Consider the following 27,490-nt stretch of genomic DNA (forward strand, 5'->3'; position numbering starts at 1 on the left):
GTTTCTTATTACAATTCTATTGTGTCAGACATTGCTGAACATGAACAAAGCAAAATGCATGCTGAAAAACACCTTTACTCCCTCATTTTGATCTATAGGATTGTCTACTGATATAATTTAAAACAGTACAAATCCCAGTAATTCTGGGTTTTACTTTATATTTAACCTGTGTTGTTTAAAAGATTTATGGTCTTTTAAACCACTTCATTTCTCAGTGTCTGCATTATTATGTACCATATATTTTTGATGAATTTTCCTCTCTTCCATTGGTACCTGTTTTGCATGCAATTTTGGCACCAACAGTTGTGTTGAACACCAGAGATATCAACAGCAGCTCCTGTTTGTATTGAAAGGCAAGTACTGGAGTATACAGTATATCTATCTTTTTTTTAAAAATATCTGTATGAGTTTCGAATCACAACTAAGATCACTCTCCCATAACAAAATAACATCCATAACAATTTCCACAATACCAGCACAGCTGCAGTTTTTTTTAAACAAAGGAATTAAATTGCTAACACAAGCCACATCAGAAATATAATTATGGTCTAATAAACAATTATTTTGGTGCAGGATGTGTCATTTTCCCCCTCAGGAAAAAGATCTTATTTGAAGTTGTAACAGAAAAATGAGAAACTAGGAACTATAAAAATTCATGTTTCAAACCACAGTTTTAAAAAACAATGTTACACAGATCAAGTTTTTTTTTAAAATCAGATTTTTTAATTTAATGATATCAAATGGTATCACATTGCCTTAATGAATGCAAGTGCTATGGAATCAACAACAATTTGCATTTATATAGCACCTGTTATCATAGTAAAACATCCCAAGGCACTTCACAGGAGTATAATCAGACAAAAATTGACACCAAGCCAAAAGGAGACGACATTAGGACAGGTGACCCAAAGCTTAGTCAAAGAGATAGGTTTTAAGGAGCGTCTTAAAAGGAGGATAGAAGGATGGAGATGTTTAGGGAGGAATTCCAGAGCCTAGGGCCTAGACGGCTGAAGGCACGGCCGCCAATGGTGGGCCGAAGGAAGTAGGGGATGCACGAGAGGCTAGAGTTGGAGGAGTGCAGAGTTCTCGGTAGGTTATGGGACAATTTTAGTTGGAACACAAATATTCACACATTTTAGCCCATTGACTGATTAGGCAGTAAATCTAGCCCATTTAATTTTGCACACCCAATCCCACATCTCCACCAGTTATTTTCATCCAGCATCTGTACTTACTTGTACTCGGAGATATAATGCACAGTACTGTAATTTCAAATTCTGTAGTGCTTTGAAAGTGTTGGGGTGTATAAACTGAGCTTCTAACAGCTTGAAGCAACTTTTATAGTACAAAATGAGTCTCTCACAATACAAAAATTATAAAATATGAATCCTGAAAACGCTTGGAAGCTCACTTAAGTTTGTAGGCACTAGTTAAAAATAAAAACAAAAATCCAGCTTTATTTTAGATCAATTTATATGCCTCACCTGGTAATACAGAATCTTGGTTGTCTACTGGCTCCATACTCAACTCATCATGATGCTGGATGCATACCCTGCTATCAATCTGGTACAGCAAGGCAGGACATAGGTATGTAAACTCCACTGTAGAAATCCCAGAATTTGTGCTAAGACCATAGTGCTGCAGCAGCTGGGACACATTCAAGCACTAGAAAGAACAAATTTGTGTAAATATTCCAAAATACTCACCAATTAAATAAGTGAACATAACTTATAAGCAGCACGGGCTTTACATTTTCAGGTTACAATTTAACAATATGAGATAATAATAGTTTCTATTTGAACAATTTAAAAAATATATGTATTACACAGTAACTAGAAAACAATAATTAAATATGGGGACTGAAAATACAGTTAAAACCTTATTATCCGATATGGAAAATAGAGAATATAGACTTATGACTGACATCAAGAGTATAACATATGAATAAAAGTTAGAGTTACATTACATCTGGTATTAAAATTGTGTGTAATCCTTAGTCATGGAGGACTGCACCCAAAATGTTAAACTAACCTATCTTTTTCTTTTAGATACTGATCAATTTGCTGTGAATGTCCAGTATTTTTGTATTACAGATTGCTAAAATTTTCATTTTTCTTTTCATCGCTACTCAATGTGAAATGCATGCACTATGTCTGCTCAAGTCTACAAGTGCTACAAATGTGGTCTCACACCACAAGAACTCCATGTAAACTAGAATTCAGTTCAGAATTCACTTAATGCAAATTCATCAAAATTCTTCAAATTGAAACCAAAAATCTATTGAACACTTTTTGGATGAGACCAAGGCCCAGCCTGTCCTCTCAGTTGGACATAAAAGATCTCATGCCACTATTTGAAGCAGAGCAAGGAAGTTCTCCCATTAACCTGGCTGTAATTTATCCCTTAACCAAAAACAGAGATTATTTGGTTATTTATCACATTGCTGTTTGTGGGACCTTGCTGCATGCAAATTAACTGCAGGGTTTCCCTACATTACAACAGTGACTGCACTTCAAATGTACTTCATTGGTGGTTAAAAACTTTGGGACATCCTGAAGTCATGAAAGAAGCTATATAAATGCAAGTTAATTTTAAGTGCAAACAACTGAGAAAAAAATTAAATGCTATACCATATAGATCAATACTACAAATTGTATGTTATCATTTCATTGCAGTATAATATTTTTGTCCATTACTTATTTTCATTCAATTTTCTCCCCTCTCTCCAATTGGATGACTGCTGAGCACCTGCCAAAACTTCATTCAACTGTCCATTTTTCATGTGCTGCTTCTTAGACTATTTTACCATTTGAGGCATCACAGCCAAACTTTCTCATATCCGCAACGAACATTCACAGAAGTGCGATAGCAAAATACTGCAGATGCTGGAAATCCGAAATAACAACAGAAAATGCTGGAAAAACTCAGCAGGCCAGGCAACATCCGTGGAGAGAGAAACAGAGTCAACGTTTCAGGTCGAAACCCTTTGTCAAGATAGAAGTGCACTTCCCAGCATGATTTTTCCCTCTCAAGCCTGAAAATATTGGGGCAATTATTGCCCCCAGGTGTAAATCAGTTCTTAATTGGTTTGCACTGCTTTAATATCTGACTGAACCTCAAGCGTAAATAATATACAATTATCTGATCTAAGCTCATTTACATAATTATTTACAGCTCCAAGTGTCAACTCGGGTAGATCCAGGGATGATGCCAGTAATAAGACAGGAAAGTTGCATGCAGGTCAAATTTAAAGCGAAGGAGGTTACTTTTCTCTGCAATTGTAGGGATGCAGATGCCAGTAGGAGCGCACAGAATACCTCTCGGGCAGCCTGACACCACTCTGCAGCTCCTACTCTTCCTCTTAACATGGCAGCTTGAACAATCCCTATTGGTAAACCCTCTGGTGCCAATAAAGGAAGCTGGAGCCAAAAAAATGGCTTGAGAGAGTCCAAGTGACAGCAAGGGAGAGAGGTTGGGGGGGGGGGGGGGTGGGTGGGGGGGGAAAGAGAAACAAAAAAATTACAAAGACCCAAAACACCTTTAAAATCTGCAGGCCTATTAAAAGCCCTTCTGCTACAGGCTCGTTCAAGCTCCTTCTCACCAGGTTTCCATGGATGTGCTGGAGATTCAAAGCACTGCACACTTGGGGCAGGGGAAATCTTGTCCCGTCTCCTTTTGACAAAGCTTCTGCCTGCTTTGAAAGGGAGCTTCATAGGCTCATCCGAGCCACAGCAGAGTCCAAAATGAGCAGGAATCTGTTGGAACTGATGTCTGACAGAGTTGCTGCTATTATGTTATTTGCACCCCTAATGGGGATGCTGAGGACACCAAAGTGGCCCCATTGTGTCTCACTATACCGTCCTACTGCCACCCCTACTCAGCACAGCTCAGAATGCTAACCTTGCACATATCCAGTCTGTATGGCTTACTATTTTTCTTTTGTAAGAAGTCACACAACACCAGGTTATAGCCTGGTGTTGTGTGACTTCTTACATTTGTCCACCCCAGTCCAACTCCGGCATCTCCACACCATGGCTATTTTTCTTTTAAAAGCAGATGTGTCAAATTCAGGATTTAATTTATCTGTAAGTTCTCACTGTTAACTTGGGTCCATTTGAAATCTGATGACCAGAATGCTTCATTAACAAACACTGTAGTGAATGACCTTTTCAAAAGCATGAGATCTTCATCCAAATACACGGTGAACAGTGTATACAAAATATACTGAAGTATCCAGTTCTTCTATATTTCTCCCATTTTTATTGGTTGTGCATTTTTATTATTTTAAAATGTTTTAACTTTTGATGAAGCTGAATTTCACATTACTACACACAGAAAAAAGATAGCAAGAACTGGGCCCATTACAAATCAAGCTTAAGCATTAGTTAAAAAGGGAAGTCTATTTTTATTAATCATTCTAAATTAATTTAGTCACCATTTATAGAACAGCAGCTTTAAAAAATGTTACATTTTATATAATTTGGTTCAGCCAGTCTCACCTCATCGTGCGCAAGCTCAGCTTCTAAGTGATCTTCCTGATTCGATTTTGAGGAACTCAAATCTTTTTTTGTTCTATGTGGAGAAGCTGCTTCTTCCTCAGAAGTATGAAGATGCTCATCTCCATCATGTTTAGTCTTGGACATAATACTCAAGGATTCTTCAGATGTAGTTAATGCCACTTCTGGTTGTTTTGCTATACCTTTATGTTTTTTGCGTTGCTTTGACCTTTTCTTGGGTTGTTGCTGTAATGTATTAGCATCTGAAGGGTCGGGGAGTTGTTCTCCCTCTTTATGAATCTGTGATTCTGAAGAATGGCCAACACCTCGATGATGGTTGTGGTGATGATGCCGAGGTTGATGGTGAGCAATGGGAGTGGTCACAGTGGTATGTGTATTCTTGCTGTCTGAGTTTTTGCAATGCCTGACTTTTACCTTGGGAACTGGTACAGTTTGGTCATGTGCTGTGTGATTGGAGTGTGAATGGGAGTGTACATGTTTATGTTCTTGTAGCTCTACAAGGTCTAGGTGTGAAACATGATCATGCTCATCGTGTTCATGTTCTATCTCTACAACTTTCACTTCTCCAAGGCCCAAATTTGACAAGAGTTTCTCTAAACCGTGAAAGGTCAACTTCCCATTCTCACCATAATGACTGAACAGTTTTTGAATGTAATACATTTGCTTATTTTCTGCATTATGTAGAGAGCTCTTGCTGGGATTGTTTTGAAGGTATGACTCCTCGGAGATCTGGTAATCATTGTGCTTATGTATATGGTTCTCTTCAGTAGCGCGGTTGCGGTTGTGATCATGACTGTGTTCATGATCGTGGTCATCGTGGCAGTGGTTGCAATGGTGAAAGAGAAAAGTCAGTAAGCAAATGAAACAAAATTTTGTATGTAGATGTACCTTCATGGTGGCAATACTGTACCTGAAATAAAAGAAAACATGGTTTCAGAAAAATACACTAAATCATCTCAGTTTCCACTGTGTAACAAAATGTTATTGCCTTACCAAGGTGAATTTTAAAAATACCCAAGTCAAGAAAAAAAAATTCTCGGTGCGACATAATTAAATCACTTGGTCAAAGAATATAGCAGTTATTGCAAAAACACAAAAGTTCATACAAGGCTTCTTTGCTAAACAGAATATTTTTTATTAAAAACTGACATATAAAACACACTTGGTTTGAAAGGTGCTGTGGTTTCTAATGTTGATTTTAGTATCAAAAAGAGGATATTTCAAAAGTATAAAAGTTCATAGTGATATAATGAACTAGCTTTCTTAAAGGGGCTGTTAAATACCAAATTTACTATCTGAAGAAAAAGGAGAAACATTTAGCAGCCACAAATGGGAGGGGGTGGGATGGGGGAAAAAAGGCCAAATAGACCTATTGTTCTCTGTATCAACAAGTCAGAGGAACCAATAAACTTCTTGTACTGCACCTAGACAGTGGATCTTTATAAACCTAAACTGACATAATTCTATAACAATGTAGCACGCCTGCCAGCAATTTTGGATCTGCTGTTCATGAAATAAAGCACATTTGATTTAAATGGTACGAACTGTATAGAGTGAAGCCAGTGGTTCAGAATTCTTCCTCTTACATACTACCTAGAAAACTAGAATAAGCTGACACAATCCCCGAAAAGCTGACAACTCAAAAACAGTCCTGACATGAAAAGAAGTTTAAACAGTCTCTGTACCTTAAGCAGTAGGTATACAGAACATTCCATCACATGTATTGGAGGGGAAAAAAACAAGTATATGGCCCTTCTCCTCCCTAACTCCATAAGCTCCTTCAATGCTACAACACCCCACCACCTCCGCACCCCGCATTTTTCCGGTTCTCTGGCTGACCTTTTGTGAAGCCCCTCCCACTGTCCCATCATTGATGGCTATGCCTTCAGCTGCCTAGCCCCCATGCTTTGAAATTCTCTCCCTAAAGCCCTCCACCTCGCCTCCTTAAAACCCATCTCTTTCCCAAAGATTTTGATCACCCCTCCTAATATCTGCTCCTTTGGCTCAGTATCTGTTTTTTCTTCATGCCTTTATGAAGCCCTTTGTGATGGTTTGAAGTTAAAAGTGCTGCATAAATGCATGATGTTGTTGTTTTTGCTGTGAATACAAGAAAGCCACCAGGGGGGGAAACAACAAATGTTGAAGGCACAAAATTGGTGGTGCATTGTCATGGGAAATCTGTGGATATACTCTCCCAGAAAAAAAATAATGTATTCTGATTCAATACAAGCATTTGTTGCTTTACAGTTAAGATCATTAATCTAAAAAAAACTAAAGTGACATTTGAAACTCTGCCAGAACACTGATTAGTTAACAGTTAGCTCAAAATTCACTCTCCTACATCCAATCCCCACCGCCCTGGTACATAAGGGTACTTCAAACCCTCTGTACCCAGTTCACAGAGACACGGTATCCAATCCAACTTCACACTCTTTCAGAGCGACACTTTTTTTTCCTCCTCCAACCCTTATACTGGCAATCTTCTCCCTCATCAATAAAACCCAGCAGTCTTCTCCTTCATCAATTCTCCTCTAACCCAGTTATGCTGGTATTCTTCCCTCCCTCAGCCCAGAGTTCATACTGGCATTGCCCCTACACTCCCTCTCAGTTAACGCCCAAAGCATCACTTTCAGCTTCTCCCCAAAGCACTGTTCCTAGCTTCTGACCCCTTTCCTCTCATTATCATCCATTTCCCTGTATTACTTACCCATGGATGCCTAGCGCTAAACAAAAGCAAGCTGTGGGCCTGTCCAGGAGGATTTTGGGCCTGTGGCAGGTGGAAGAAAGTAGTATCAAGGTAAAGAACTAAGAGGGACATATTGCAGATGGGAGTGGCGGGCAAGGAACATATGTTGAATTTGCACGAGACATTGATTAGGCCACAGTTGGAGTACTGCATGGCATTGTGGGTATCCCATTATAGAAAGGATATTAGAGCAATGGAAAGGGCAGTGAAGGGGGGCTCAAAAAATTAGTTTTTTTCACTGGAATAAAGGGGGATCCAATAGAGGTTGTCAAAGTTACAAAATGTTTTAAGAGGGTAAATAGTAAAAGACCATTTCTATTGTTTGGTGAATCTGTAACAAGAAGGTATAAACTCTGGATCATCACGAGAAGAGCAATGGGGATGTAAAGAAATATTGAATTCTTTACAAAAAATTGCTATTGAGGCAGATTGTAATAAAATTTTAAAAGGGAATTGGTTAACTGAAAAGGAAGAATATAAAAAAGGGACCAGTTGAAGAGCTAGCATCAGTAATAATATGTTGGGACAAATTACTTCCTTCTCTGCAAGGGGAAATCAGAGTGAGTTGAGGTGTGATAGGCAGAGGACAGGTTAGAGGAGCTTGGGTCCAAAGTGGTAGTCAATGTACACACAGAGAATTTCAACAACAGAAATTTAGCTGATTACATATTCAGAATGCAAGAGAAATTAAACATGCTCAAGATAGTCCTTAATAGAGATTGGGGAAGGTGACAAGGCAGGGATTCTGGGCTAGTGGAGTCTCCAAGCCTGTCACAAAGTCAAGGTTGCATTTGGAGCATAGGCCTGGATTATTGTCCAGAGAGGGCGAGTCTGATGGTAATGGTGTTTCTGGGTCTAGTAAATGGAAAGAGAACAATGGATGTCTCAATGCTGTTCAGTGGTCCAAAGTCAGTAGGTGGTCAATGTTCTAGGGTAATCCAGCTGTGGTAACTTAGAGCAGCAGTGATCAGGGGCTTTGGCTGTCTTCCCTCCCAGTCACCAAATCCTTCAGTTCTTCCTTAAATTAAACTCTTGGAACGTAGAAATAGATGGGGAGAGGGGGTGGGGGGGTGTTGAAAGTAATTGCCTTCAGGCACTAACAGCACTCTGGATGGCAAAGCTGGCAAGAACATACTGCCAAAAATGAGAGATTTAGGAAAATAATACTCAGAACTTCGACTGCTGAGGTGACACTCCACATTTTTAATGGCGCCTTTGTTGGGATCCGAGGCTGAGGGTCATGTGTTGACCATAAATCACGTCATTACCAGGTCACCCACGCCATTATTTTACAGCCTAACTGGCTGCAGCGTGAAAATAATAGCGTAAATCCAGCAAATTAGTGATCGTCATTGACTACAATGGAGGCCTGAACGGTGAGAACGGACTTTTATTGGCTTTGGCGAGGCTGCAAACGTGACAGTAGGGTTGCGAAGGGGAGGAAAGTTTCTGGTAAATTTCTGGAAATTTTCCACGGGAAGTTTAGCTTGGGAATTTTGCCGAAAAAAAGCACATGCTAGCATAATATTGTTTTTTTTTGTATTTCTCTCACTTTTTTCCACAGGTCCTCTCTTAAAATTACTAACAGAGATGGAATCTTAATTATTAAAGAATTTCTTAATCAATATATGTTTATCTTCTTGCTTGGCTTGTTTTAATCATTACAAGTTTTGTGTGTGACTGTGAACAAGTGTGTCCTGATTGGTTGGATGAGTGGATGAGCGATTAGCTCCCTCTATTGGTGATGTAGCGTTGTGCGTGCACATGTCATGCTTCCATCACATGGAGCATCAGGAAAAAAATTACTCACCCTGTTGCAATCGTGCTGATCGACCGCAGTTCGACAGAGACGAATGCCCTTTATTTCTCTGCATAGAACAATGCCACGTTTACCGTCGGATGTATGGAAGCATTTTACCCCAGGCATTAAAGATGGAAAGACTGTGTACAAGTGCAAACACTGTACAAAGCCATATGTAAAGAATGCCACAAAGATGCAGCAGCATTTATCCAAATGCAACAACTTCACTCAAAGCTCACAGCAGTCAGCCCAGAGTTCCTCTGCTTCCATTCAAGAAGATGATGGTCCACATTCAGCATCAGGCTCCTTATCATCAGCAACTCCTGGCCCACTTGGAAGGTTCTTTGATACAATGGATAACCATGGCCAGAAGAATGCAGATGAGTGCCTTGCTCGAGCTGCATATGCGACAGGCTCACCCCTCATGCTCACAGCCAATGTGTACTGGAAGAGATTTTTCAATGTTATTCGCCCTGCATGCTGTCCTCCCACCAGACATGCTTTGTCTACTTATTTGCTGGAGGCTGAGTATAACAGAGTCCAAGGAAAGCTCAAAGAAACCATAGAGATGGCAGACTGTGTTGCAGTTATCTCAGATGGGTGGTCAAATATACGAGGGGAGGGCATCATAAACTACATCGTCTCCACTCCTCTCCCAGTGTTCTTCAAGAGCACAAACACGAAGGACAACAGACACACAGGCACATACATTGCTGATGAGCTGAAAGCGGTCATCAACGATCTTGGATCACAAAAGGTCTTTGCAATAGTTACTGACAATGCTGCGAATATGAAGGCTGCTTGGGCTCAAGTAGAGGAGGCCTACCCTCATATTACGTCTATTGGGTGCACAGCTCATGGGCTCAACCTGCTCCTCAAGGACATCATGGGTTTGAGAACCATGTACAAGAGAGCCAAGCAAGTTGTTAAGTATGTCAGGGGAAAACAGATAGTTGCAGCAACCTACAACGCCAAGCAAACGACAAAGAACAAGAACACCACACTGAAGCTGCCCAGCAACACTAGATGGGGTAGCGTTGTCATAATGTACAACACCCTTCTGGAGGGTAAGGAATCGCTGCAAGAAATGGCAATATCCCAGTCTGGGGATATGGAAACCACCATCAAGAAAATACTGCTGGATGATGTGTTTTGGGACAGTGGTTAGCAGCCTTAAACTATTCGCACCAGTAGCATCTGCAATTGCTCAGATTGAAGGAGATGACGCTGTCTTGTCAGATGTTCTCAGGCTTTTTGCTGATTTAAAAGAACAAATCAGCATTGCCCTACCCACATCCCTGCTGCTCAAAGCAGAGGAGAAGGCAATTGTTCAATTCATACAGACGCATCAAGAATTTTGTGTCAAGCCGATTCATGCTGCAGCATACATGCTGGACCCAAAGCATGTTGGGAGACCAATACTTTCTGGAGAACAGATCAACAGCGCTTAGTGTGATTTCTACCCTCTCACGCCACCTCAATCTGGATGTGGGCAAAGTTCTCTACCAAGCAAGGTCTTTGGAATGGGGACGGGATATGGGAATCATGCAATCATATCAGTGCACATACCTGGTGGAAGGGAATTTGTGCATCTGAGGCCCTGTCACCTATTGCATCGGTGATACTCCAAATCCCACCTTCATCAGCGGCCTCTGAACGAAACTGGTCACTTTTTGGGAATACGCATACAAAGGTGCGCAACAGGCTGACTAACAAGAGTGGAGAAACTGGTGGCTATCCAGGCGAACCTACAACTTATTGAGCCAGATACAGAAGTGTCCACCACACAGCTAGACACTGACACAGAGGAGGAAATGGACACGTCAGAGCCAGAGTCAGAGAATCAGGAGGAGCAATGAGGAGTAGAAGACTCAGAAGACTCATGAGTAGAAGACTCAAAGGGACAAAATAAGGACAAATTACAGGCTAAATAAGCTGACGCTCTTTTTATTTTATTTTAGATAGGTCTTTTTGTGGGGGTTCAATAAAGTTCAAAATTATAACCTAAATAAAGTTTTGAAAGCCTGTTTTTATTTGTATGGAACAGTATGTCTATTTTGATGACAAAGATAATATAAGGGTCAGAGACAAAAACCATCAGTGTGCCAAAAAACTCAAAATTCCCATAAATTCCCCAAATTCCCATAAATTCCTGAAAATTCCCATGGAAAGTTTCCTCTTTTAAAAATTCCCAGAATTTTGCAACCCTACGTGCCAGCAAACTATGGCACAACTTAACTCATTGCGTAACTCACTCCATCATTTCCTGGAACTTTTAGGCATTAACAATCACGTACACCGCTAATATGGCATTACTATGGTGCAAATCTGCAGTAAATTCAGGTCCGATGGCTGCCTGGGGTACTTTTATAAAGTAGTGCAAGGGGTTAAGGTCACATGGTCTGAAATCCCTTGATTAAAGCATCCACTTTTTAAATGCATAGTAGTTGCACAGAACATCTCGAGTGCAGTCACATTGTTATTTTACTTACTGTGACGGTTCCACTCATCAGTAATGCAAAAATTATAACTTCAAGGTCAGGCCACAATCTAGGTCAGGCCACAATCTAGGTCAAGAGCACAGTAATGCAAAATCCTCTCATGGAAACCATTTCACATTTTTTAGGTTTGACACTACTTGGGATATAGCTTGAATGTGGTGTCAGGCCAGACTGGAAAAGGTCAGGGGATCCTTTGGTGGCCAGGGAGGAGAGGGGATCGAAGTGGGGAGGGGGAGGAAAGAGAGGATCAGAGGGGGAGGGGGGGGAGGGAGAGAGGATTGGAGGGGGGGTGGGAAGAGAGGATTGGGAGGGGGGGAAAAGAGAGGATTGGATGGGGGGGCGAAAGAGAGGATCAGGTGGGGGAGGGAGAGAGGATTGGGGGGGGGAAAGAGAGGATCAGATTGGGGGGGAAAGAGAGGGGATCGAAGGGGTAGCCTTTAGGGAGTGCTTGAATTTGGTTCTAATTGCCGAAGGTGGAATGAGCGGGCAGGAGTTCTGCGCTGGGGTAATGGTGGGCTGGAAAACTTGCAGAGGAAAATTATATTGGGAGGGGGAAACAAAAAATGTGCACAGCGACCCAAAGGTGAAAACTTTGACTGCCATCCTTGGTTGAATGATGGGCATCCGTGCAGGGGGCAAGCAACCTTAGATCTGGTCCTGTGTAACGAGACAGGATTAATTAAAAATGTCCTAGTAAAGGATCCCCTTGGAATGAGTGACCATAACATGGTTGAATTCCATATTCAATTAGAGGGTGAGAAGGTTGGATCTCAAACAAGCGTGCTAAGCTTGAATAAAGGAGACTATGAAGGTATGAGAGTGGAATTGATTAGAGTGGATTGGGAAAATAGATTAAAGGGTAAGACGATACATGATCAGTGGTGTACATTTAAGGAGTTATTTTACAACTTCCAAAAAAAATATATTCCACTGAGAAGAAAAGGGTGTAAAAGAAAAGACAGCCATCCGTGGCTAAGTAAAGAAATTAAGGATAGTATTCGACTAAAAACAAGGGCATATAAGGTAGCCAAATCTAGTGGGAGGATAGAGGATTGGGAAAACTTTAAAAGACAGCAAAAAATAACAAAAAGATTGATTAAGAAAGGGAAGATAGATTATGAAAGTAAATTAGCAAAAAATATAAAAACAGATAGTAAGAGTTTTTATAGTTATATAAAAAGAAAAAGGGTGGCTAAAGTAAATGTTAGTCCCTTAGAGGATGAGACTGGGAAATTAATGGTGGGAAATATGGAGATGGCAAAAACACTGAATGAATATTTTGTATCAGTCTTTACAGTAGAGGACACTAAGAGTATCCCAACACTGGACAAACAGGGGGCTATGGGGGGGGGGGGGGGAGGAGCTAAACACGATCAAAATCACTAAGGAAGTGGTACTCGGTAAAATAATGGGACTCAAGGCGGATAAATCACCTGGACCTGATGGCTTACATCCTAGGGTCTTGAGGGAAGTGGCGGTAGGGATTGTGGATGCATTAGTAATAATTTTCCAAAACTCCCTGGACTCAGCAAAGGTCCCGGCAGACTGGAAAACTGCTAATGTAACACCCTTATTTAAAAAGGGCAGTAGACAGAAGGCTGGAAACTATAGACCGGTTAGCCTAACATCTGTGGTAGGTAAAATATTGGAGTCCATTATTAAGGAGACAGTAACAGGACATTTGGATAATCATAATTTAATAGGACAAAGTCAGCATGGTTTTATGAAGGGGAAGTCATGTTTGACAAATTTGCTGGAGTTCTTTGAGGAAGTAACATATAGGGTGGATAAAGGGGAACCAGTGGACGTAGTGTATTTAGACTTCCAAAAGGCATTTGACAAGGTGCCACACAAAAGATTATTGCTTAAGATAAAAAATCACGGGATTGGGGTAATATTCTGGCATGGGTGGAGGATTGGCTCTCTAACAGAAAGCAGAGAGTTGGGATAAATGGTTCATTCTCAGACTGGCAATCAGTAACTAGTGGTGTTCCGCAGGGGTCAGTGCTGGGTCCCCAACTCTTTACAATCTATATTAACGATTTGGAGGAGGGGACCGAGTGTAACATATCAAAGTTTGCAGATGATACTAAGATGGGAGGGAAAGTAGTGAGTGAGGAGGACATAAAAAACCTGCAAGGGGACATAGACAGGCTAAGTAAGTGGGCAGAGATTTGGCAGATGGAATACAATACGGGAAAGTGTGAGGTTATGCACTTTGGCAGGAAAAATCGTAGAGCAAGTTATTATCTTAATGGCAAGAAACTGGAAAGTACTGAAGTACAAAGGGATCTGGGGGTCCTGGTGCACGAAACTCAAAAGGTTAGTATGCAGGTGCAGCAAGTGATTAAGAAGGCCAATGGAATGTTGGCTTTCATTGCTAGAGGGATAGAATATAAAAATAGGGAGGTATTGCTTCAGTTGTACAAGGTATTGGTGAGACCGCACCTGGAATACTGCATACAGTTTTGGTGTCCATACTTAAGAAAAGACATACTTGCTCTCGAGTCAGTACAAAGAAGGTTCACTCGGTTAATCCCGGGGATGAGGGGATGGACATATGAGGAGAGGTTGAGTAGATTGGGACTCTACTCATTGGAGTTCAGAAGAATGAGAGGCGATCTTATTGAAACATATAAGATTGTGAAGGGGTTGGATCGGGTGGATGCAGGGAGGATGTTCCCGATGATGAGTGAAACTAGAACTAGGGGGCATAGTCTTAGAATAAGGGGCTGCTCTTTCAAAACTGAGATGAGGAGGAACTACTTCACTCAGAGGGTGGTAGGTCCATGGAATATGCTGCCCCAAAAAGCTGTAGAAGCTACATCATTACATAAATTTAAAACAGAAATAGACAGTTTCCTAGAAGTAAAGGGAATTAAGGGTTACGGGGAGCAGGCAGGAATTTGGAAATGAGTCTAGGTTCGGATCGGACATGGCCCTGTGGGTAGCGGAGCGGGCCCAGGGGCCGTGTAGCCTGATCCTGCTCCTATTTCGTGTGTCTAATTCTGTTAGATTCAGGAGATGGTTCTGTGATAGTAAATTGGCGGTTAGGATCAGATCAGCCATGATCTTATTGAATGGCGGAGCAGGCTCGAGGGGCCGATTGGCCTACTCCTGCTCCTATTTCTTATGTTCTTATTTACCCCAAAATATTGTAGCTCAGATCTGCAATATCAGAAAGGAGAGGGGATTGAAGGGTGAGAGAGAGACCAGATTAAAGGGGGAGAGGGAGGAGAGTAGCTCGGAGAGAGGGGGGTAGGTCAGGAACTCGGGGAGGGGGTGGAGAAGGCCAGGAGCTCTTGGGGGCGGGGAGAGGTCAGGAACTCAGGAAGAAAAGGTCAGGAACTTGTTGGAGGGCAGCATGGTGAGAACAGTGGGAAAGGGGGAAAACGTGAACCAGGTCTAAAGGAGGGGTGGGAGATGAGACCAAGAACGTGATCCACATGGGAAGATAGATCAAGTTCTCCTGCCCTCGGTTAGGCCTGGATCACGTTCTTCCACCCCCACCCCCTTTACACATGCACCACGTTCTCCCTCTCCTCCACAACCCACCCACCCCAACAGTTCAAGAAGGCAGCTCACTACCACCCTCTCAAGGGCAACTAGGGATGGGCAATAAATAATTTTTTTTTTTTAAATGAGAGCATATTCTGTGTTGGTCCTACAACATGCATAACATTGCATTTGTGTGTTATTTGCCACTCAACTATTCCAATGTTCTCCTGGCCAGCCTCCCATCTTCCATCCTCAATGAACTTGAGCTCATCCAAAACTTTGTTGCACGTATCCCTACACGCAGCAAGTCCCATTCACCCATTACCCCTGTGCTCGCTAAGCTTCGCGGCTACACAGCTGTCTGAAGGGACTGCGCACGCAAAAATAATTAGGGGGAACATTATCCACCAACAACTTGATTTTAAAATTTGCATCCTCATGTTAAAATCCCTCTATAACCTCACCCCTTCCTACCTGAACTCGGCAGTGTGAGTGCTCCTAACCCACTGTTCTCTGAAAGCAGTAGTGTTAGCACTGTGAGCTTTGCACCCCGGCTGTCACGATGGAAGCTCAAATTACACATTACAAAGATCTTGATTACTCAGGCAGGCAAGGTCCAATTACACATTCCAGACAATCTGCTGGGTGTGTCTTGTCCTCCAAGGGGACTAATCAAAAACCTGGTCCTGTCCTCCAAGTGGACCAATCACATCTTTCGTGTTGCAAATAATTACAGCCCTCTGTTTATGTCCATTAACCAATCCTCTATCCATGCCAATATATTACCCCCAACCCCATGAACTTTTATCTTGCATAACAACCTTTATGTGGCACCTTATCCAATGCCTTTTGGAAATCCAAATATACTACATCCACTGGTTTCCCTTTATCTACCCTGTAAGTTACATCCTCAAAAAACTCCAACAGATTTGTTAAACACAATTTCCCTTTCATAAAACAATGTTGACTCTGCCGAATCATATTATGATTTAAGTGCCCTGTTAGCATTTCCTTAATAATGGATTCCAGCATTTTCTAGACGACTGGTGTCAGGCTAACTGGTCTGTAGTTCCCTGTTTTCTCTCTCCCTCCGTACTTGAATAGTGGGGTTACATTTGTTACCTTCCAATCCACTGGGCCCATTCTAAAATCTAGGGAATTTTGGAAGATACCGTAACAACCAATGCATCCACTATCTCTGTGGCCACCTCTTTTAGAACCTTAGGATACAGGCCATCAAGTCCAGGGGATTTGTCGGCTTTTAGTCCTATTCGTTTTGCTAGTACTTTTTCTCTACTAATATTAATTACTTTAAGTACCTCACTTTCATTAACCCCTTGGTTCCCTACTATTTTAGTATGCTTTTTGTGTCTTCTACTGTAAAGACAGATACAAAATATTTGTTTAATGTTTCTGCCATTTCCTTATTCCCCATAATAATTTCTTCTGTCTCAGCCTCTAAGGGACCAACGTTTACTTTTGCTACTCTTTTCCTTTTTACATACTTGTAGAAACTCTTACAATCTGCTTTTATATTTCTTGCTAGTTTTCTCTCATACTCTATTTTCTTCCTTTTTAATCAATTTTTTGGTCATCCTTTGTTGGTTTCTAAAACTCTCCCAATCCTCATTATAAAACCCCTAAAATGTTATCCCTGTATTTGTTTAACCCAATTGATTGCAAGTATTCTGTTGAAAAGGAGCCATACATTGGACAATTTAAAAGGTACAAAAAAGCAGTAAAATGTGGGCCTTTCCAGCAATGCCCACATCCTGAGATTCATTTTTTTTTTTAAATTACCAGTGAATATCCTTACTTTCCCATATTTAGTAAGAACATTTCAGAAAGACAATAAAGAAAATATCAGATTAGACCAGCAAATTGCATATTTGTTATAAAAACTCTATTCTCTTTGTAAGCAGAGTGGAATATAATGAAGTTACATACATTAGGCTTGTTCCTCTGAGAATGACAGGAAACCAATGCCATATTTTCTAGTAGTCTTAAACAAGTGGAATGTAAAACTAAAGGTGAAAATAATTGACACCAACAGCAATCTGCAATACCTATACTTATTGGAAAACAATATTATGCCAAAAAAAATCTTAATTATCTGCAACACCATATAGAACAAATTAATACAAGTTTTCAAAAATGCACAATTTTTTTGATAATCAGTTATGTTTATTCCTTAACTGTAAAAGTTAACACTGCAAGTCTATGAAAATAAAACAAAAACATATCAATTTTGCTTTGTTAGAGCATTTTAATTTTAAAACTTTACATCAAACCAATGGGCTGAGTAAAACAAAAAGTCTGTCCATTTCGCTGCCTAATCTGAAATTAAATACAGTACTTAAATATGCCTGTATTAGGTCCTACAACAACAACTTGTATTGATATAGCACCTTTAACATAGTAAAATGTTCCAAGGCGCTTCACAGGAGCGTTAAATACATTTTGACACCGAGTCACATAAGGAGGCATTAGGACAGATGATCAAAAGCTTGGTCAAAGAGCTAAGTTTTAAGGAGTGCCTTAAAGGAGGAGCGAGAGGTAGAGACATTTAGGGAGGAAATTCCAGCGCTTAGGCCTAGGCAGCTGAAGGCACGGCCACCAATGGTGGAGCAATTAAAATCAGGATGCACAAGAGACCAGGATTGGAGGAGCGCAGAGATCGCGATGGATTGTAGGGCTGGAGAAAGTTACAGAGATAGGGAGGGACGAGGCCATGGAGGGATTTGTAAAAAGGATGAGAATTTTAAAATCGAGGCGTTGTCAGACCAGGAGCCAATGTAAGTCAACGAGCACTGGGTGAACGGGACTTGGTGCGAGTTAGGATATGGGCAGCAGGATTTTGGATGAGCTCAACTTTACGGAGGGTGGTAGGTGGAAGGCCGGTAGATCATCATTGGAATAGTCAAGTCTAGAGGTAAGAAATGCATGGATGATATTTTCAGCAGCAGATGAGCTGAGGCGGGGCGGAGATGGGCGATGTTACGGAGGTGGAAGTAGGCGGGCTTGGTGATGGAGCTGATGGATATGTGGTCGGAAGCTCGTCTCAACTGCCCGAGATCCTTAGTTATTGTAAAAATTCACCTATATCTTATTTGCATGCAAAAGAGAGAAACAGAGTTTTAAAAAAAAATTGGGGCAAGCACTTTGCTAGGACTGTACTATAGGCCCCCTAACAGTCAGGGGGAGATAGAAGTGTGCAAATAATAGGGTAATAATAGTGGGGGATTTCAACTTCCCCAATATTAACTGGGATAGTCAGAGTGTGAAAGGCTTAGAGGGTGCAGAATTCTTAAAGTGCATCCAAGAGAGCTTTTTGAGCCAGCATGTAGAAAGTCCTACAAGAGAGGGGACGGTACTGGACCTAATTCTAGGGAATGTGGCCGGGCAAGTGGTAGAAGTGTTAGTAGGTGAGCACTTTGGTGACAGTGACCATAATTCGGTGAGATTTAAGGTAGTCATGGAAAAGGACAAGGATGGACCGGAAATAAAGGTTCTAAATTGGGGGAAGGCCGATTTTAATATGATAAGGCATGATCTGGCCAATGTGGACTGGGATCAGCTACTTGAAGGAAAATCCCCATCAGAGCAATGGGAGTCTTTCAGAAAAGAAATTGATATAGAGTACAATGGCAACATGTTCCCGTAAAGGTCAAGGGTGGGACCAACAAGCCCAGGGAACCTTGGATGTCAAGGGATATACGAGAATGGATTAGGAAAAAAAGGGGGGCTTTTGGCAGATACAAAGGACTAAAGACAGAGGAAGCCCTAGAAGTGCAGGGGGATACTTAAAAAAGTAATTAGGAGAGCGAGGAGGGGCCATGAAATAACACTGCCGAGCAAAATAAAGGAAAATCCTACGGTGTTTTATAAGTGTATTAAGGGCAAGAGGATAACTAAGGAAAGAGTAGGGCCCATTAGGGACCAAAGTGGCAAGCTGTGTGTAGAGCCAGATGATGTAGGTGGGGTTTTAAATGAATTTTTTGCATCTGTGTTCACTATGGAGAAGGACGATGTAGACATAGAAATCGGGCAGTGGGACTGTGATATACTTGAACATATTAGCATCGAGAGGCAGGAGGTACTAGCGGTTTTAGCGGGCTTAAAAGTGGATAAATCCCCAGGCCCGGACGAGGTGTATCCCAGGCTACTATATGAGGCAAAGGAGGAGATTGCAGGGGCTCTGACACAAATTTTCAGAACCTCTCTGGCCACAGGGGATGTGCCAGAGGACTAGAGAACAGCTAACGTAGTACCATTATTCAAGAAGGGTAGTAGGGATAAACCAGGGAATTACAGGCCAGTGAGCCTAACATCAGTGGTAGGGAAATTATTGGAAAAAATTCTGAGGGACAGAATTAGTCTCCACTTGGAGAGGCAAGGATTAATTAGGGATAGCCAGCATGGCTTTGTCAAGGGAAGATCATGTCTGACCAATCTGATTGAATTTTTTGAGGGGGTGACTAGGTGTGTGGACGAGGGTAGTGCAGTGGATGTGGTTTACATGGATTTCAGTAAGGCTTTTGATAAAGTCCCGCATAGGAGACTGGTCAGGAAGGTAAGAGCCCATGGGATCCAGGGTGCCTTGGCACATTGGATCCAAAACTGGCTTAGTGGCAGAAGGCTGAGTGTGATGGTGGAAGGTTGTTTTTGACTGGAAGCCTGTGTCCAGTGGGGTACTGCAGGGATTGGTGCTGGGTCCCTTGCTGTTTGTGGTCTACATTAATGATTTGGATGTGAATGTAAAGGGTATGATCAGTAAGTTCGCAGATGACACGAAAATTGGTGGGGTGGTAAATAGCGAGGAGGGAAGCCTCAGGCTGCAGGACGATATAGATGGGTTGGGCAGATGGGCGGAACAGTGGCAAATGGAATTTAACCCTGAAAAGTGTGAGGTGATGCATTTTGGACGGACTAACAAGGCAAGGGAATACACAATGAATGGTAAGACCCTAGGAAAGACAGAGGATCAGAGGGACCTTGGTGTGCATGTACATAGATCCCTGAAGGCAGCAGAACAGGTGGATAAGGTGGTTAAAAAGGCATATTGGATACTTATATTCTATGCCTCGGCTAATGAAGGCAAGAGCAGGGAGGTTATGATGGAGCTGTACAAAACGCTGGTAAGGCCACAGCTGGAATACTGTGTGCAGTTCTGGTCGCCACACTATAGGAAGGATGTGATTGCTTTGGAGAGGGTGCAGAGGAGATTTACCAGGATGTTACCTGGGCTGGAGCGCTTCAGCTATGAAGAAATACTGGACAGGCTGGGGTTGTTTTCCTTGGAGCAGAGAAGGCTGAGGGGGGACCTGATTGAGGTGTACAAAATTATGAGGGGCATAGATAGGGTAGATAGTAAGGAACTTTTCCCCTTAGTAGAGGGGTCAATAACAAGGGGGCATAGATTCAAGGTAAGGGGCAGGAGGTTTAGAGGGGATTTGAGGAAAAACTTTTTCACCCAGAGGGTGGTTGGAATCTGGAACTCACTGCCTGAAAGGGTGGTAGAGGCAGGAACCCTCACAACATTCAAGAAGCATTTGGTTGAGCACTTGAAATGCCATAGCATACAAGGCTACGGACCAAATGCTGGAAAATGGGAGTAGATTAGACGGGGCTTGATGGCCGGCATGGACGCGATGGGCCGAAGGGCCTCTTTCTGTGCTGTATAACTCTATGACTCTATCTCAGCATTTCTGAGAAAACATGGTGTTCACCAAGTAGCGGACTGGTCTTGGGAACCCAGGTTGAGTGGCAAAGCATCCTTTCTCTCTTTTGCCACTCCCCACCCACAACCCCACTTCAAAACTTCAGTTAAGAATTAACCCAAGAAAGAACAAGTTCAATTTGTCCACAGCAATACATAGCGTACTTACACCAGATGGAAAAGGCTCAACCTTGCCAAATTGACCAACTTTTACAGGATTTTAATATAATTTGAAGATCTCTTTTGGCCTTGCTCATGGTGAGCTAGAAGTTATACTGCTGCAGGGAGGGGCATGCTGAGGTGGGGATGTAATACATTTTATTTGTAGATGTATAAAGTGAGGTAGGCAATGTCATCTAAAAGATTTGGAAAGAAATTTGAGAGGGAGCTGCAAAAAGACAGAGAAGTGGTTGAAGTATTATTCTGCCACACAGGTTCCTGGAGAATACACACCAATAAGCATTTTGTGTGCACTGAACATAGTAAATGCTCATTTTTCTTTATGCCCTAGCATTTTCACATGATGTTGCTCAATGAGGTGGAAGATGTGCTGTTTTTATAATAGGGGTGTTCATGAGACATCTGTCATTTAAGAACATGGGGGGGAAGTCAAGTGGTTTAGCAGCTCTGGTGGGCTTAGACTTTAGTAGCACAGGAGGGGTCTAGGGTTTGGCATTACTATGGTGCAGGTGCTGAGGTTCCGCAGCACTACGGGAGGGTGATCCTGAATTTTGCCAGCAATACAATTGGGAGCCCGAGGCTTTACAAGATAAAAAATCACGGGATTGGGGGTAATGTACTGGCATGGGTGGAAGATTGGCTATCTAACAGAAAACAGAGAGTTGGGATAAGTGGTTCATTCTCGGGTTGGCAATCAGTGACTAGTGGTGTTCCGCAGGGGTCAGTGCTGGGACCCCAACTCTTTACAATCTATATTTAACGATTTGGAGGAAGGGACCGAGTGCAACGTATCCAAGTTTGCCGATGATACAAAGATGGGAGGGAAAGCAGTGAGTGAGGAGGACATAAAAAACCTGCAAAAGGACATAGACAGGCTAAGTGAGTGGGCAGAAATTTGGCAGATGCAATATAATGTTGGAAAGTGTGAGGTTATGCACTTTGGCAGAAAAAAATTAAAGAGCAAGTTATTATCTAAATGGAGAGAAACTGCAAAGTGCTACAGTACAAAGGGATCTGGGGGTCCTGGTGCATGAAACACAGAAGGTTAGTATGCAGGTACAGCAGGTGATCAGGAAGGCCAATGGAATCTTGGCTTTTATTGCAAGGGGGATGGAGTATAAAAGCAGGGAAGTCTTGCTTCAGTTATACAGGGTACTGGTGAGGCCACACCTGGAATACTGCATACAGTTTTGGTTTCCATATTTAAGAAAAGATATACTTGCTCTCGAGGCAGTTCAGAGAAGGTTCACTCGGTTGATTCCGGATGAGGGGGTTGACTTATGAGGAAAGGTTGAGTAGGTTGGGCCTCTACTCATTGGAGTTCAGAAGAATGAGAGGCGATCTTATCGAAACATATAAGATTGTGAGGGGGCTTGATCAGGTGGATGCGGTGAGGATGTTTCCACTGATGGGTGAGACTAGAACTAGGGGGCATAATCTTAGAATAAGGGGCTGCCCTTTCAAAACTGAGATGAGGAGAAACTTCTTCACTCAGAGGGTAGTAAATCTGTGGAATTTGCTACCTCAGAGAGCTGTGGAAGCTGCGACATTAAATAAATTTAAGACGGAGATAGACAGTTTCCTAGCTGATAAGGGAATTAGGGGTTACTGGGAGCGGGCAGGGAAGTGGACGTGAGTCTAGGTTCGGATCAGCCATGATCCTACTGAATGGCGGAGCAGGCCCGAGGGGCCATATGGCCTACTCCTGCTCTTACTTCTTATGTTCTTATGTTTATGCAGAGGGGTTTCGTAGAAGGGAGGAGTGATTCTTTTTGGTAGCACTGGGGTGTGAAGCTGCGATTTCCCCTACCTCAGCGGGTCCAGTGCAGCCAGGGTCGGTAGCAGGTCCCGACCCCGCTGGTGGCTCAAGCCCACACTGCAGAATGATTTTACCCTTGGCGTTTGCCAGCCAATTGAAGGAAGTGGGTTTGATGACGTCACTTGATGATGCGTCATCAGCCGGTTTCCTTAAAGGGACCATACGCACATTTATTTTGACAATTGTGCTGTCAATGTTCTACAACATTGAGGTGCTGCAAACACTGACAAGCACTGCACAGAGTTGCATGGCTGCACCCAGGCTCTCCCATGACTCGCTCCATATGCTTATGGAGGGAATCACAGCATGCAGGGAGGTTCTCTTCCCTTCCAATGGGCGGAAGAGAGCTCCCCAGGAGATCAACACAGCCTGATTGCACATTGCACAGGAGGACACAAGCAGGGATGTTGTCAGAAGGACCTGGGTGCAGTGGCGCAAACCTTTCAATGATCTCAGTAGACATTACTGCAAAACCACTCAACCTCATCCTGCTGTGCCACTCATCATATCCCCATCACTCTGCCTTCCCTACCCTACTCCTGCACATCCTTACTCGCACCAACTTACCTTGCACCTCCACCTATCCTTCTCTATCTACATTATCACTTCCCCATCTCACTAGGCACCCCTCACACTCATCCTAGTCCAATCATACCAACTAACACACAAGGGTAGGCATTTGTGTGTTTTAGCCAATGTTCATGTGAAGTTTCTGTTAATGGCTGTCAAACACTAAAATCTTCATTTTCAGCTTCATCTTTGTATTCTTGGACAGATCTGTGTGCACCTTTGGAAGTGGCTTAATGAGTTGCAGTAAATGGTGAGACATAACGGTACCCCCGCCCACAGTGGTGATGAATGTGAAAGGAATGGCTTGGGCATTGTAGGGATGCTTTATGGTGTTGGTGTGGGGTGGTGCCAACCTAGCACATAATGTGGCAGCCAGGGTGTACAGTGTCAAGTAAAGTAAATCTGGCTATGGTGAGACAATCCCTGGCCTCCTGGGCAGCAATGTGGTCGGGTGCTGATGCCCAGTGTCCTGTGCAGCATCAGTTGATTGCGGAGAAGGTTAGTGTTGTTGGTGCTGCTGGTGTTAGGGCTGATCGTGGTGGGATTCTGAGGACCAAGGTGAGATAGTTTCAAGGGCACCAATGCTGATGCAAGAGATGGCAGGTGAACTTAAGATGACAGAAGCAATCTGTCAATGGTGAGAGAGGTTGCTCCAATGAGGTGACACTGAATACAGAGTTTATTCCAAACACTTGCAAACTGCAGAATCTGTGCTGGGAATGTAGTGAGAAACAGCTTCTGCTGAGGAAAGCTCAATCTGTCTTCCAAATGCAGTAAGCAACAGCTTCTGAGCTTGGAAAGTGAACAGCTATGAGATGGGAGCTTTTATAGCACATTTGCAGTTGTCAAGAGATGATTTCATGGTAACACAACTCCCGACCTCCTTACCTGACGTGATCCCCGAGCAACGTGGGCCCCATTGGCGACCTCATAAAAAGTATTTTGAGCTCACCTTTAAATTTTAAGTGGCTCTTAACAAGGTCATTATGACCTAAATTTGCCTCCCCCATTGCAACGCATTTGCTGACTTGTATATTTGGAAAACACAATATAAATGCATTGAGCACTTTAAACATCTAAGGGCCAGTTTCCTGCATGGTGCTGGAAAACCAATAGAAAGAGGAGTTGCATTGGACGAGAATCCTGACAGCAGGCAAGTGGGGCATCCTGCTCATGGGGGCAGGGAACAGGAGTGGAGGTGTGTAACTGTGATGGCAGGAACCAGCAGTAAAAACACTCAATTTAAGCTCAAACCACCAATGTGTTACAACAAAGTACATTAATTTCAAACTTTGATCGTGAGCAGCTGTCACTTGATTATCAAGAGAAATAAATATCTGAAACAAATTTACTTGTTCATATATGGAAAATTAATTTTAGACTCCCAACTATTTCCACTGACAGAACTTAAAAATTCAGCCCGAATACAAGAAAAGCATTACACCTCTTTAATTTCTTAATTTACAAGCGATAGTCTTTGCTTTTAAAAGTCAAATAACCTCTCTATGTATTAAATTTCATAATAGTATTCTAAACTACATTAGTTTATCTATTCTAAATCAAATCTAACTATAATCAGAGAGTAGAGCCTGTCTGTCCATTGGTCAAGCTCTGCTCTCTGAGATTTGAATAATCTATTGCATTAGCAGGAATCAATCAAATGCCAAATCTGTAACCACTTTCCAGAACAGTATCAGTTTCAACAAGCTCCCGTCTCCAGCCTTGGACTCCCTTCCATACTGTGAGGCTGCTGGTTTCGCTCTCTGACATCTTACTTCCCTTAGGCGTCTGCTTTGAGCCCCCGCCCCACATTTTTTCAGGTCCCTCTTTGGACTTGTGTCTCTGGTCCTGTGCATTTTTTCATTTCAATTTTGAACCACCATTTAAAAATAAATAAAAAATACTTCATGCAGGACTCCAAGTACGTCAGAAGAAAATCAGCACAGCTTGAAGCTGGAGCATAGGAGAAGTCGAAAGAATGAGACCAATGTCAAGGGCAAGATTGCGGAGCATAATCACTGGGGAGGAGGAAGCAAGAAAGCAAATGGAGCATAACAAAATACAGAATGGGACATGAAGCAAGAAAATACAAAGAGAACAGTAGGAAAGAGAGGAGGAAATTGCAACAAAAAAACTCAAGGTTATTTTGCCTTTCTTATCTTTCCACTTTCTTCCTTAAGAGGAAAAGGCGGCAAATAAAGACACAGTTTCTTTGTATTTAAAAAAAAAGGAAACGCTGTGGTATGTGGATTAGCCATAAATGAATGCTACCAACCAAACAAATTGACACAACTTGAGTGAGATATGCAGGAGAATCTGTGTGCAGGCTAGGGCCCATGGAAGCACCAGAATGGCTCTACCCATCACCTGTCTGTTACCTGCTGGTACACACTCACTGCCTGCAGCACTTTATTAATGCAACTGAGAGAACATCGATGCAGAATGTGTCAGAATTACCCATGGTCCAGGTTCTCTTCTAACATCAAGCAGGTGAAAGAGATGCCAGAGCTCAGCAACATGGTCTGGACACTGTATGGTTCAGCAAGAGAAGGCAGTGGGTGGTCAGAGCTTCCGACTCCATATCCTCTCCATCACCAAAACTGCCTATTTCCATCTCCGTAACATCGTTCATCTCCACCCCTGCCTCAGCTCATCTGCTGCTGAAAATATCATCAGTGTCTTTGTTACCCCTAGACTCAGCTATTCCAATCATCTTCTGGCCAATCTTCCACCTTACACTTTCTGTAAACTTGAGCTCATCCAAAACTCTGCTGCCTTTAACCTGGCTCACACCAAGTCCTGTTCACCCATCACCCCTGTGCTCACTGATCTGACAATGCCTCAATATTAAAATATTTTCAAATCCCTCCATGACATATAACCTCCCTATCTCTGTAACCTCCTCCAGTCCTACAGCCCTCAGAGATATCTGCACTCCTCCAGTTCTTGCCTCTTGCGCATCCCCGATTTTCTTCACTCCACCATTGGCGGTCGTGCCTTCAGCTGCCTCGGCCCCAAGCTCTGGAATTCCCTCTCTAAACCTCTCCGCCTCTCAGTCCTCCTTTAAACCTAGCTCTTTGACCAAGCTTTTGGTCATCTGCCTTAATATCTCCTTATGTGGCTCAGTGTCAAATTTTGTTTGATAACAATCTTGCGAAGCACCATGGGATGTTACTACGCTAAAGGCGCTATATAAATGCAGTTGTTTGTTATGGGAGAAGCTGCTTTAGAGCCAATTACTAAACCCTGACAATTTTAACTGCAAGCCACACTAACCCTATTGTACCATGTGACTAGTGTGTTTAGAATGCCATGCAAATCACATTTTTATTTTCAGCCTGTTCAGCAGTGAAATTGACTTGACAATAAGATTAATATTTTAGACTTAGCAAATTTACAGAAATCTGTCTATTCCCCTTTTTTTTCATTCTTAACACTTGCTCAAGACATGCACAACCTCCACCACCCAATCTTTCCTGTCAATCTAAAATGGGACAGAGGCAAGGGCCGGAATTTTGTGGCGTCCATGCAGGCAGGATTGGAGGCAGGTCGGGAGTGAAAGTTGAAACAACTTGGAGCGGGTTGGGAAACTGCCGTCATCTCGTCTCCACGCGCCTTTCCCTTGGGCGTGTTTGCCAGCGCGGCAGCGACCCGAACGCCAGAGGCAGCCAAGCTAATTTAGATGATTATTAGGTACTTGTTAAACCCTTAAGCATCTTTTTAAATTTTCCTGGATGACCACGGGAATCACGCGGCTCAGGAACCACATCTGTGAACTGAAAAAGTCACTCACGACACCCTTGAGGAGGCCAACTACTGAAGCCGAGGAGTGTTATAATGAAAGTCACATTTCCACCAGATGTGTCATAGAGCAGACACTAGGCATGCTGAATATGTGCTTCAGATGCCTTGACAGATCAGGAGGAGCCCTTCAGTATGCACCAACCAGTCTCCAGAATCGTTGTGGTCTGCTGCGCCCTGCACAACATAGCGCAGCAGCGAGGATTAGCGCTGCATGAGGAGCAAGGCTCTAAGCGCACAGCCTCTTCAGAGGAGGAGCATCAGCTGGGAGACGAGGAGGAGGAGCAGGAGGAATCTGTGGTCCAGATCCCACCAGCACATTGCTGCCCAGGCGGCCA

The 27,490-nt window shown here is 42.7% G+C and overlaps 1 protein-coding gene across 2 annotated transcripts in view; it reads right to left on the reverse strand.

Moving 5' to 3' along the window:
* Window positions 1-27,490, reverse strand: part of slc39a10 (solute carrier family 39 member 10) — a 136,055-nt gene that overhangs the window by 77,134 nt on the left and 31,431 nt on the right. The window contains exons 1-3 of one of the 2 annotated variants that reach the window (XM_085985838.1): window positions 15,538-15,638; window positions 4,500-5,427; window positions 1,485-1,665 (exon numbers count right to left, since the gene is read on the reverse strand). In XM_085985838.1, the coding sequence (XP_085841964.1) occupies window positions 1,485-1,665; window positions 4,500-5,411 (1,093 nt within the window). In that variant the 5' untranslated portion in view covers window positions 5,412-5,427; window positions 15,538-15,638. Of the gene's footprint in view, window positions 1-1,484; window positions 1,666-4,499; window positions 5,428-15,537; window positions 15,639-27,490 lie in introns of those variants that run through there. The other variant, XM_085985839.1, reaches the window with a different exon arrangement.

Source organism: Somniosus microcephalus, chromosome 4 (assembly GCF_052327205.1).
Source record: "Somniosus microcephalus isolate GS21.2 chromosome 4, FLI_Smic_1.0, whole genome shotgun sequence".
NCBI lineage: Eukaryota > Metazoa > Chordata > Chondrichthyes > Squaliformes > Somniosidae > Somniosus > Somniosus microcephalus.